The 12,688-nt window shown below is 37.6% G+C and overlaps 1 protein-coding gene across 1 annotated transcript; it reads left to right on the top strand.

The window, feature by feature from the left end:
* Window positions 1-1,069: 1,069 nt before the first annotated feature.
* On the top strand, window positions 1,070-9,436 carry LOC107680144 (ornithine decarboxylase antizyme 2-like). Its single transcript, XM_016475919.1, is given in 6 exon segments — window positions 1,070-1,223; window positions 4,730-4,781; window positions 4,783-4,860; window positions 6,914-7,086; window positions 7,553-7,638; window positions 8,333-9,436. Coding segments are annotated over 6 exon segments (618 nt in total). The 5' UTR covers window positions 1,070-1,125; the 3' UTR covers window positions 8,464-9,436.
* Window positions 9,437-12,688: the final 3,252 nt, after the last annotated feature.

Genomic DNA, 12,688 nt, shown 5'->3' on the forward strand with positions numbered 1-12,688 from the left:
TGTAACGATCACATTGCCTGGTGTCCAGTTCCTAATCCTTTAATCTCCTGGCCCTTGGTTGTTTCCATTATCAGCTCTTACATAAATCCTGCTCCAAAAGTCCTGTAGAGGTCTTGAAAAATAAATAATAAAGGGAGCATAAAAGTATTTTCAGAAGATTCATCAGTTTTAATTTCTAAGCATATTTTGGTAACACTTTACTTGAAGGGGTGTGCATAAGACTGACATGACACCTTCATAATCATGACATGACACGTCATATGAATATGAAGGTTTTATGCATGTTTATGACAACTGTCATTAAGTGTCATTCGCTCAGTTATGTCATTTTTAATGCAAATATGACATTATTTGACCTAACCCTAACCCTACCCTTACCCCTAACCATAGCCCATAACAAAGACATCTCAAACAATGTCATCTTTGCATTAAAAATGACATAACTGAGCGAATGACACTTAATGACAGTTGTCATAAACATGCATAAAACTTTCATATTCATGACATGTGTCATGTCATGATTATGTAGGTGTCATGTCATGATTATGAAGGTGTCATGTCAGTCTTATGCACACCCCTTCAAGTAAAGTGTAACCCATATTTTCATAAGGTTTGACATAATTGAGAACAACAAGACTTCTCTGTTGATTTTAGCACTTTTATTGTTCAGTTTACATTTATTGGTAAATTACACGTAAATTAGGTGATTCAGAAACTCTGTTGGAATTTTCAAAGCTGAAAACTTAATTTCCCAGAAACTTTCAGTCAAATATCAACATTATAATGCTTCCGAATCTCCCTTAAATGCCATTGAAATACTATATATTTTGGAATAACACATTACAAATTCACTATACTAATACTGATATATAAAGATACAATCAAAGCAGATTCACTATCACTTCCCTATTATGCATGTCTCCCATGATTCTCCGCGCTGCACGTCGATGAATATTAATAGAGCTGCGTATCGGTCGACAATCTCGCGCGACGTTCGATTGGCAGACGTTACGTAGGCTCATTAATATTCAGCAGCAGTTCCTCAACGTCACCGCGCAGTCAGTGCTCAGTGTCAAAGCACGGAGCGCTTATCGCGGAACGCGTCAGTGAGAATTTTTCATATACATGTTGCATTTCTCCGTGGACTTTCTGCACAGCATTCACTTTTTGGGTTTTCAGAGTACAGCGGTCTACGAAGAAAACATGTGCAACACAGAGGAGAGGTGAGAAAATACACGATTATATTTTATTTATACGGTCATGCAACATTTTAATTTCGTGCAAGTTTTTGCAGCTGATGATTATTATTAATTGACATATCTGTTTAGTCTTTTAACATGCCATTCTTATATTTAAATATGTTGAAAATATTAAATATATTTAAATACTTAAAATGTATAAATTAATTAAATACACATAAAATGTATTTAAATAAATCAGAATATCAATATAGAATTACATATTTTATATTTATATTGATATTATTTTCAATATTTAATTATATTTTATAAAATATTTAAATATATTCAGACGTTCTTTAATATATTTTTACCTTACATAATTATATAAATATATTTTCAATAATATTTCAAATTGATATCTATTTCATATTTTGTTTGGATATAGCCATGTCATGTATGTAAATGATGAATGATTAGGATTTATTGTGATGTTCTGAAGGATCAGACTCACAGACTGTTATCAAAGCGGATTTAATGTCAAGCAAACAGATGAGTGTCTTGAGAGAGAGAACTGATGCTATAAATATTTCATCCATAACCCCATAAACTCAATTAGGATTCATGAGCTTGTAACAGGACCAAATCACTCGCCTTACCCCACTTCGTTTTTTGATAAACAATCTAATTTCCTCCTTCGCAATTTGCTAATCTGGATTGAGGATGGAAAACCCCAGCACAGATCACCTCCAAGCATCATGTTATGAAACTTTTTTGTAACAAGATTAGCACAAGTGCAGGTGAGAAGCTGATAAACCACATTTAACCTGAGATTTAAGGTATTCTGACTCTGAGCGAAGAATACAAGGACAGAACATTAGATAAACATTACATAAGGTATAGTTCCTAGAAGGTTCTGTTGTTCAGCTACAACATCACTGCAGTGGCCCTGTTTATAGACCCATTCAAAATTCAAACATCACTGAATTTTGAAAAAAAAAAAAATTTTAATTGTTGTTTTACTTGGAATCCATCCAGATCTGCAACTCTCAAAAGAGAAACACTTTATTGAAGAATGCAGCAGCCCTAAATCTCGGACAATACAGAAACATGTCAAACTTGTTGTCAAAGAAGGCCATTTGCTTGTAGCTTTGTAATCTGAGAAACTTTGTAATATCTCTCCTGGTCAGTGATTGGTCTAAAACACATTCACTGTGAGTTGAAGGTTGGACGTCACCCTTCGTGTCCCTCTGTAGCCAAATGATAACTGTTCCTGGAAGACTCGCAGTATCCTGTTTTGGTTTTGACTGTTTCCTGGCCCTTCTCCAAACACTCACCAGAGCCAGTAATTACTACACTAAAGATTAACCTGAATCCCAGTCTTTAAACAGATCTGAACTATCACCCTGTGCTGGTCCTGGAGGTCAGCTGGACTCGGGAATGATCTCATATCATGTTTTAGAGATAGATTCTGCTTTTGGATTTTATGAATCAAACATTATTCCTCTCTTATATTACTATTGTTCATAATTGGGATTTGAAAAAAAAAAACCCAAGTACATTCTGCAGTGATGCTGTAAAAGAAACATTTGGGGTTCCCAAAGAACCTTTCAGTGAACAGTTCTTAAAAGAACCATTTTTTCTTGGTGTGAAGAACATTTTAATAACCTAAAAAACCTTTTGTCCAGTGGAAAGGTTTCATGGACGTTAAAGGTGGAACCAATCATCCTGATGCCAGTCATCATGCCCTTATTGTGCAACAGACATGAATCCTAATACTTTTCCAAGCGATCAATCTTACAGTTTTCACTTGCCAAATGACCAAACAGTGCAAAAAATCCCATTATATCACCAGAATAGTAAGCACAACCTAGCAACCACTCAAAATATCATGCAAAGTCTCATGCAAACATGAGGACACCATTGTGATTATGACACCACAGTTTTAGTTTCTTTTTTTTAAAGTCGTCCTGAATCTGTTTTGATCCAGTGCGTATAATCAGAGCATGTGGGGGTTGAAAGTCAGAGGGTGAAAGTGTCGGCTTTCAAAACAAGCTGACAGTTCACTCGCAGATGCCCACTGCTTCTATATAGAGACCAGGAGAGGAGAACGAACAAAATCAAGAACATCTCAAAAGTGCATTGAAAAATCAGTCATACTAATTCTTTGCACTTGAATAAAAATAGTCTGTATCGTAACCAAAAAAGAAAGTAAACATCCTCGGCAACAGCGTCACCTGTTTTCATGTGGTCACCATGCAGATTTTGTCTCCTGGGTTGCATGTTGCCAGGGCATAGAAACCACTACACGTCCCTCCTTTGATTTGCCTGCTGGGTAATCTGGCTCATGAGACGTGAAAAAGCACCCTAGCTTTGAACAGCCATTTCATTTGTGCCAGAGTGCTGGAACCGTGTTATGGATAGCTGTCAGAGCTGATAATGCCATAAAAGATCAATGTTCTGTTTCCTGATCAGCATATTGCCAATAAGTGATCATGAGATCTCTTATTCCTTCATCTAGCTTGTTGTAAACAGGGCTGTTTTGGAAAGTGGGAATTTTCTAGACTGCTTTCAATCATAATGAGACATTTTTGCTGACAGTTTGTGGCCTGGCTTCAGATTAGACGTCAGATCCAAAGATCTCCCAGCGTGACACGGGGACGTAAATGTCTTGTTATTGCCATCTCTAAGAGCCAGTGCTGTAACTCAAGCCCTCTGGGATGTGAAATGTTTTCAGCCAAGCTGCTATTTACAGACTTGTTTTCACATCATGTGCTTGTTTGTGATCTGCGCAAACTGCCTCCCTTCTGTCTAGTGGATAGCGAAACATCTGTCTCCAAGAACCCAAATATCTCTGCTTACAGTTAATGTAAACCTGACAACAGGTCAGTTTACACGTGGGCACTGTGACCTGATGTAGTTTGTGCAAAATCAGTAGGCTACTTGTTTTTCATGAAGTCTTAGATGTTGACCTCCCAAAACTCCAAAAATGCTTATTGCTAGGCTTTTTCAAGCCAACATCAAAGTTAGTCTTGACAAACTTTTTTATCTAGTTAGGAATACTGACTGATTTCAACAGAGCTTGGTGTTAGAATGTTGCTAAGGTAACGGTAAGCTAACACAAAGCTGCATACCTTTCTGGAATTGGCGTGAAGGGCGTGATATTAGTACACTATTTGTTTTACTCCAGCTAAATGTCTCAAGTGCTGCCATAGTCTGTAATCAGAGAACCGAGTGTTAATGTGAACACAGTGCTGCAGAAAATATTACAAGGTGACACAGTGTCTGATAAGGCATAAGAACAGATATAGAGAGAGCAAGGCCTTAAAAGTGCCAACGTTTCAGTGAAGCATACAGTCAGACTGTTATGCTGTTGGCAGGATGGGTATCTGTCATCAGCTGGCACCCTCAGGCCTGTGCCAAGCTGCGTCATGCACTTGACTCATGATGCAGAGTGAAGGTAGCTTTAAGAAGCACATGCCAATTTTTGTTAATGCGCTGGGGATAATCTTACACAGCTATGAAATGATCTGTCTCTCTCTGTCTTGTAGTTGTGCTGTGCTGGGCTCGAGGCAGCGGGCTCCAGGGCCTCTGTGGTGCTCCTGATGCCCCTCTCCCACTAACGAAGATCCCGGGTGGGCGAGGGACAGGCAGGGATCTCCCTCATAGCGTACTGCACAAGGTAAGAACACAGATTTGTACAAACTTCACATTTTAACATAAAAAAAAAATCATGCATATGTTTAAAAGTTCATTTTTGCATTGCTCACCAAAAACCAAAGAGCGGTATGGTTAAAGCCTTAGTTCAACCAAACATGAAAATGTACTCAACCTCAGGCCATCCAAGATGTAGATGAGTTTGTTTCTTCATCAGATTTGGAGAAATGTAGCATTACATCACTTGCTCACCAGTGGATCCTCTGCATTGAATGGGTGCCGTCAGAATGAGAGTCCAAACAGCTGATAAAAACATCACAGTAATCCACAAGTAATCCAAACATTTCACTTCACAAGACATTAATTGATGGACTGGAGTGGTGTGGATTAGTTTGGAGTCTCATTCTGACGGCACCCATTCACTGCAGAGGATCCATTGGTGAAGTAAGCATGTGATGTTAAGTAATACACTTAACATGTAGACCTAGTAATGAAGTATACTCTTTTTAACACAATAATTACTCAATTTTTATCTAAAAAATGTGGAATATCAGTAGATATATTAGTTAATCAGTACTTTACAGTACACAAAATGTGATGCAGCCCATCTCAGTTTACTACTTTACTACCACAGCATGATCCTAAATAAAAACCCTAAACAGTAAATGAATACTTAAGTCAGTAAGACACTGGGGCAGCAAACCATGCCATTTCCAAAAAACATACACAGACAACCAGCCCAAGGGAGGAGACGGGTGTGAAGAGATCTCTAGAGCTTGTTATTTGTCACGTAGCTCTGTGCCATATTTACAGCTAGAGTTTCCATCTGGCCTACATATGCACGGTGTTGGCACTCAGCACTCGAGCTCAGCATACAGCTGAGACTATAGATGTCAGCAATGTCTGTGTGCAGACATGCAACCATCTCAAAAAGGTTAAGAGGTTTTAGATCACTTACACCTGTGAAACGGCCTATTGTGCAAGTGACTGTAGGCTGCTCTTGAGCTCATTTATATCAATCGATTGTGTTTAAATATGCCACTCTGGTAATATTTAGAGAAAATCAATTGAAAAGGTATAGGATAACACTGAGTTCATTACCAAAAATACTCCCACATTGCTGAGGGAATTTCCAACTACATCACAATGTGATACATGCTGCAATACAGATGTCATAATTCAATACAATGCAGTGCATCACAATATCATAATTGAATCGATTCGTGATTAAGAGAGTGCATCTTTAAGCATCTTTATCTCTCTTGCATAGTTTGATTTCATTAAGAACTGGTTTCAAGAGTTTACATTTATTTAGATGACCTGTTTCTACATTTAACTGTTGGAAATTTTATGTGTACCATAAAAATATTGCTATTTATATATTTATAGGATCAAATATGGATGCAATATTGTGAGAAAAGACAGTATGATAATTTATGCAACAACAATTGTGTCAATTACGTTTTCTTTTTGTAATTTTTGGAGAAACAATAAAGATACAGTTGATATTTAAACGAAACGTAACTGAGATCTCCATTGAGTCTCTTGAGCTAGAACATCCTTTGAGCTAGAACATTTGTGACCCTGGACCACAAAACCAGTCATAATGGTCAATTTTTCAAAATTGAGATTTATACATCATCTGAAAGCTGAATAAATGAGCTTTCCATTGATGTATGGTTTGTTAGGACAATATTTGGCCGAGATACAACTATTTTAAAATCTGGATTCTGAGGGTGCAAAAAAATCACAATACTGAGAAAATCACCTTTAAAGTTGTCCAAATGAAGTTCTTAGCAATGCATATTACTAATCAAAAATTAAGTTTTAATATATTTACAGTAGGAAATTTACAAAATATCTTAATGGAACATGATCTTTACTTAATATCCTAATGATTTTTGGCATAAAAGAAAAATCAATAATGTTGACCCATACAATGTATTTTTGGCTATTGCTACAAATATACCCCAGCGACTTAAGACTGCTTTTGTGCTCCAGGGTCACATTTATTTTTGGGCTCCTATTAACATTCTGACAACAAGCTTGTGAGTAAACACTACATATGTGTCCTCCAGGACGAAAAGTTGACGGTGACTCAGGTGGGGTCGGTAAACGGAGCGCCCCCTGTCCTGCACTTCCAGTACCAGTTGAGCGAGCGACGGTTCTCCTGCTGGGACACGGTTCTGTCGGACGACGCACTTTACTTGGAAATCCCCACTGGAGCTCTTCATAATGGCAGCAGAGAAGGGTATGTTGGGTTAATAATCTGTCAAAGTGCAGCTCTATATTGAAGATGACAGCAGAGCCATATCTGTCTGTTGCTACATGGTTCAGCTTTAACAGACAGTTTTAGGGCAGAGTAGAATAAACGGCTGGTTTAATTTGAGTCAAAAGCAGCTCGAGTTAGTTTTCCATGTGACGTTTCATCGCTGGTATGAGGCTGTGAAAGATGCAAGTTGAAAGATGAAAGTTCTTCCACTCATTTCTCATTTGAGTCCATCACGTCCAGTGAATGTGCTGTCTGTGAAGTCACTGCAAGCATTAGAACAGAGTGTTTTACCTTCAACAAGCAGGTGGTGGACTGTCAGAAAGCATTAAATATGTGTGCTCTGACTGAAGTTGTTCTGGCTTCTACATCTGCATTATTACATAAGGTAGACATTATGTAAAAGCAGCACTGCGTCACCATCTCTGTCTCTCTCATTACGCTGCAGTTTAACCAGGCTGCTGGAGTTTGCAGAGGAGCAGTTGAAAGTCAGCTATGTGTTCCTATGGCTTCAAAAACACAGAGATGATCGATGTAAGAAACATTTAAATACACGTTAAAGAAGTATTTGACCAAAAAAATGCAAATTCTGTCATCATTGACTCACCCTCATGTTGTACCAAACCAATATGAATTATGGCCTGTTCACACCAAGAACGATAACTATAAAGATGACTATATTTTAGCATCCACACCACCACACAATGACGTTCTGTTTATTAAAAGCATTAGATCATTAAAGTAATCGTCTAGGTGTGAACAGGCATTTACTTTTTTCTGTTATACACAACCAGAGATATTTAGCATTTTTTTTGTTTTTTCCCCCATAATGGAAATTGAGGTAGTTGGATTACAAGAATACTTGTGCACTTTTATAATGCTCTTTGTAATAGGAGTTGAATTTAAATTCTGCTGTAATGCAGCTCTAAAAAAAACAATAGTGATATTCAGCTCAAGTCAGTTTAGTATTCATTCAATTCAGTTCAATAACTATTTAAAGTTCATCATTTATAAAACAAGTTTAGACAGTGGCAAGGAACCCAAACTCCATCATTGAGAGGATTGATTGAGTCGATTGATATTCCTTCTAAGTACATACATTTTCAACATGAGACTGAGTAAATGATAATAGAACTTCCATGTGGGTTATCTAATCTTTTAAACTGGATAATGAATCTGATACCTTAATTCAGTAAATGAGGAACTGTCTTTGTCTCCACTTGTGCAGTGTCCATCATGAAGACCTTCCACTACATGGGTTTTGAAGTGGTAAAACCGGGTCACCCGCTGGTGCCGGCCCGGCCTGATCTTCTCTTTATGGTCTATTCCATGGACAGCAGCAGTTCTGATGAAGAGTGACCATCAAACTCTCACTCACACTTAAAATGCCCCCACCCCTCTCCCCCAACTATACCTCTGCATCAGTGACTTTTAAGACAGGGGGAGGGGCGAAGCTGGGCCGACTAACACTCTGATTGGTTCAGTTTCCATTATTATCCCAACAATCGGTTCTGATTGGCCGTTCCATCAGCAAAAGGTGGGTTGGTGCTAAAGCAGAAATCCACCATATCCTCTCTGTTAATTCACACCATATATCAAACTGTCTATACTGTTGTGTACACTATGTATGGAACATTCAGAACAGGATACAGATCGCAGACATGGGAGTGATACTTTTTACAGAAGGGAATGCATTTGTAACCGATTGTAGACTCTTTCCAGTGGCTGATAATGGTGAAACAGAATTTCTTTTGTTTATTCCAGATTGGCAGTCTTCTCTGTTCTGGTTTGACTCTTCTTTAGGAGTTTCAACTGAAACTTTCACTAGTTAATCATTCAATGTTCTCAGAGGAAGCGAGCTGAATAGCTCTCAACTCTTAGTTAGAAGACTCGACTCACTTCAACAGCATAGTTAGCTTTTCAAACACTCATTAGGATTTATGCTATGTTCCATTCAACTCAGAACATTTGAATTTCTAACTTCCTATGTAGAAAAGTGCAATAGAATGCACTTGAAGTTGGACTTCAAACTTGGAAAATTCTATGAAAACTACAATTTCAGACGCAGGGACATGGGGAGATGTGCAGTTAATACTATACATTCACTTTTAAGCCAATAAAACTTCAACAGGAAAAAGTTTCCTCATTATATAAAATGTTGCAGAACAGATGTGTAAAACACAGTAAACGATCCTCACTGTTGATGAGCACACATCTGCATATTACCATTACCATAAATGGCTTTATTCTTGCCCTTCAAAGATATTAAGTACAACAAATATCTTTCAATATTGGATGGAACGCAGCATTCTAGCATAAATTCATCCAAACAGTGCATCATTCCAGACCCCAACAAAGCACTTGAGTGTAAGTTTAGGTTGAGTTTAGTTGATTTTTTTCTGAGTCTGGTTGTGAGGTTTGCTTTTCACAAATTCTTTGAGTAGAAGTTGTTCAATCAGGCCTGTTGCTTATATTCTTTAAAACAAAGCCAGACCTGAAAACTTCTAGATGCATGAGCATGTTTGTGATGAAATCATTCTATTTTAAAAAAATCCCGAAGGTTCTCATTTTTATTTAGGGAGATGCATAGACCAGTGGTCTTGTACATGAGTCTTACCGTAGTCCATCACACCTTTTGTCTTCGCCATCCCAAACCAAACCAACAGGAAACATGAGAGTAAACCAACCCCACCCTCTGCTCCTCTGGGGCTTTAACACAAGCACTTTAGGAAAACACAAGCAATTCAGCCCACGGTGCATCACACATCCGTTACAGAGAGATGTACTTTGAGCCGTCAAGATGTCTTGCAGTGTTTAGTGAACTTGACATACTTGCCAAAGATAATGGTCTCCATTCAAAGAGAACGCCTCAAGTTTCATTCAGATAAGACTGGTGAACCTACCGTAGCAGCACCTTCAGATAGCAGGCTTGGTCCTGGCGCAGTCAGGTATAACATGCAGAAACATTCCCTGAAACGGAAGCCTTTGATTCTTGGTCATCTCTGTGGAAATTAGGTGCAATTCATTGAGTTCTGTATACTTCTCAGCAGGGTGACCTTTAGGTTTTGCATGTGTAAATAGATCTTATCTTTCCTCATGGGCTGTGACAATAAGCTTTTAGAGAATGTTTTTTGTTCATCCACTTAAATGTTATTTTTATCTATATGATTTATTTTGTCTATACTGATTGATTTTTTGTAGTGTAGAATTTAGAGTAAATCCATTTAATGACAATCTACACTTGTATACCTTTTTCCTTATGTCCAAATAAAACAAAACTTCATGACTTGACACGACTTCATTTTTTTTTTCACAAATAAAAGCTGTAACAAAAAACAAAAAATGAGCTGAAAAGAGAAATACAATGAAGCTATGAATGTTGAATAATGTGCAGACAGAAAAGTGAAATTTAAGACTAAACTATTGCAACTAGACTAAAGTAAAACTTAATAAACGTGTACTTACTCTCTTTTGGGTCTTCTATTGAAAAATTGTCCTTGTAAGTCATTATTTATTAAAACAGTATCATTCATAGCTCTCAAATGACATTCACATTAAAAACAGAAAATTGGTCTTGTTTAAAAGCCAATCAATGACAGAATCTATTGAATATATTTCACAATTAAGATTTAGCTGCTAATAATGATAGTACAATTTAAATTGTACACATTTTGTGTACTGTTAATAAGAAATAGAGATAAATTGAATTGAAATTGAATTGATGAATTGATTCTTTAGATATGACTTCATGACGCCATTAAAAACTATGTGAAATCAGTTTCTTTTGGAGATACCTTCATACAGAAATGACTGACTCCCGTTGACAGACTGAACTGAAGAACTTTCTGTCACTGCGAACAGACCTGTAGGCCATATGCACTCAACGATCCGTGCTGGGTTACATCACAGTAATCTCGTCCATTAAAATGACCTACATTCTCTCAGTCGGGAACACGTTAACATTTCTGTGCTGCCGGGTTACTGTTCGAGCTCGTCGTTGTGTTCAGGTCTGATCTCTGAGACCATAATCCTTTCGCGCGCTTATGCAACACGTGCCGAATTTTCCCGCGCTTCTTCGAAAGCCCGTAGAATAGGCCACGAGTCAGTCAGAGATCTGGTTAATCTTTCACAAAACACTCACCTTTTGATTTAAGAGTCTTAACTCTTATATATCACACAAATGGTTTTTCTTGGATTTATTTGAGCATCTTGCTACAATTTACAATAGTGCTTTATTCAAAATAGTATAGTAACCACAGTTTCACTAAATGTGTTAAATTCAATATGGTGTCTAACCTTATTAAAGTAACACGCCACTATTTTTGAAAATAGGCTCATTTTCCAACTCCCCTAGAGTTAAACAGTTGAGTTTTACCGTTTTTGAATCCATTCAGCCGATCTCCGGGTCTGGCGGTAGCACTTTTAGCTGCAGCTTAGCATAGATCATTGAATCTGATTAGACCGTTAGCATCTCGCTCAAAAATGACCAAAGAGTTTCTATATTTTTCCTAGTTGCACGCTCCCTGTGCAAGCTGGCTAGGAACTTGGTTATGTTGGTGGAAGTTAGCCTATTTTCAGGCGCTGCGTAATATCGTTGCGCCTGCTGCACCCATGGTACGGCAGCAAAGTTCCTTGATTATTACGCCGGAATGAGAGTATAGTTCCTAGCCATATCGGCCTAGAAAATCACAACTTTTCATTTTCTGTCGGTCTTAGTACACGATGTAACTACAGAAGAGTCAAGTTTTAAATAGGAAAAATATTGAAACTCTTTGGTCATTTTTGAGCGAGATGCTAACGGTCTAATCAGATTCAATGATCTATGCTAAGCTACAGCTAAAAGTGCTACCGCCAGACCCGGAGATCGGCTGAATGGATTCAAAAACGGTAAAACTCAACTGTTTAACTCTAGGGGAGTTGGAAAATGAGCCTATTTTCAAAAATAGTGGAGTGTTCCTTTAAGGCCTATAAATTATAAATGGAAAGATTCTATAGCTTTACATTGTTTGAATGAGGACCTATATTTTTCTAAAACTGACTCCCTGATAGCACAGAGATGTCTATTTGACGTCTGCATTTACATCTGCAAGACGTATTTTTTAGTGTTTGCTCATCTGCCATACATCTATAGGACGTTTCCTATCAGATGTCAAATAGATGTTTAGAAAATGTCTTTAAGATGTTTATGATTTAGAATGCATGTAAAACTGTCATCTTAAAGCCGTCTCAGATGTTTGTACACAGCTTTTAAGATTTCCAGATGAAGCGATCTTTAACAGAAATCTTGCAGATGTACGTGTGCTATCTGGGCTAGTATCTATGGCATTTTATGGTTACCATAGTAGTTTTTTGGTTAAAGCATAAATGCAGTCTCAGCCCACACCAACCTGAAAACTCTTAGTTTACACAACACTCACATTAGAGGCAGAAATTTCCAGATGAATGCTTTTACATTTTAGCTATTATTCAACATCTAACCACCAGCTGTGGGCATGAAGTGAGGAGCCTTCTAGATTTTCCTCACTCAGAATGTGCATTCAATTATAAGAAACAGAACTACTAGACATGTTTATCTTTTCGTATT

The sequence above is a fragment of the Sinocyclocheilus anshuiensis genome, unplaced genomic scaffold (assembly GCF_001515605.1).
Source record: "Sinocyclocheilus anshuiensis isolate Anshui unplaced genomic scaffold, SAMN03320099.WGS_v1.1 scaffold376, whole genome shotgun sequence".
Taxonomy (NCBI): domain Eukaryota; kingdom Metazoa; phylum Chordata; class Actinopteri; order Cypriniformes; family Cyprinidae; genus Sinocyclocheilus; species Sinocyclocheilus anshuiensis.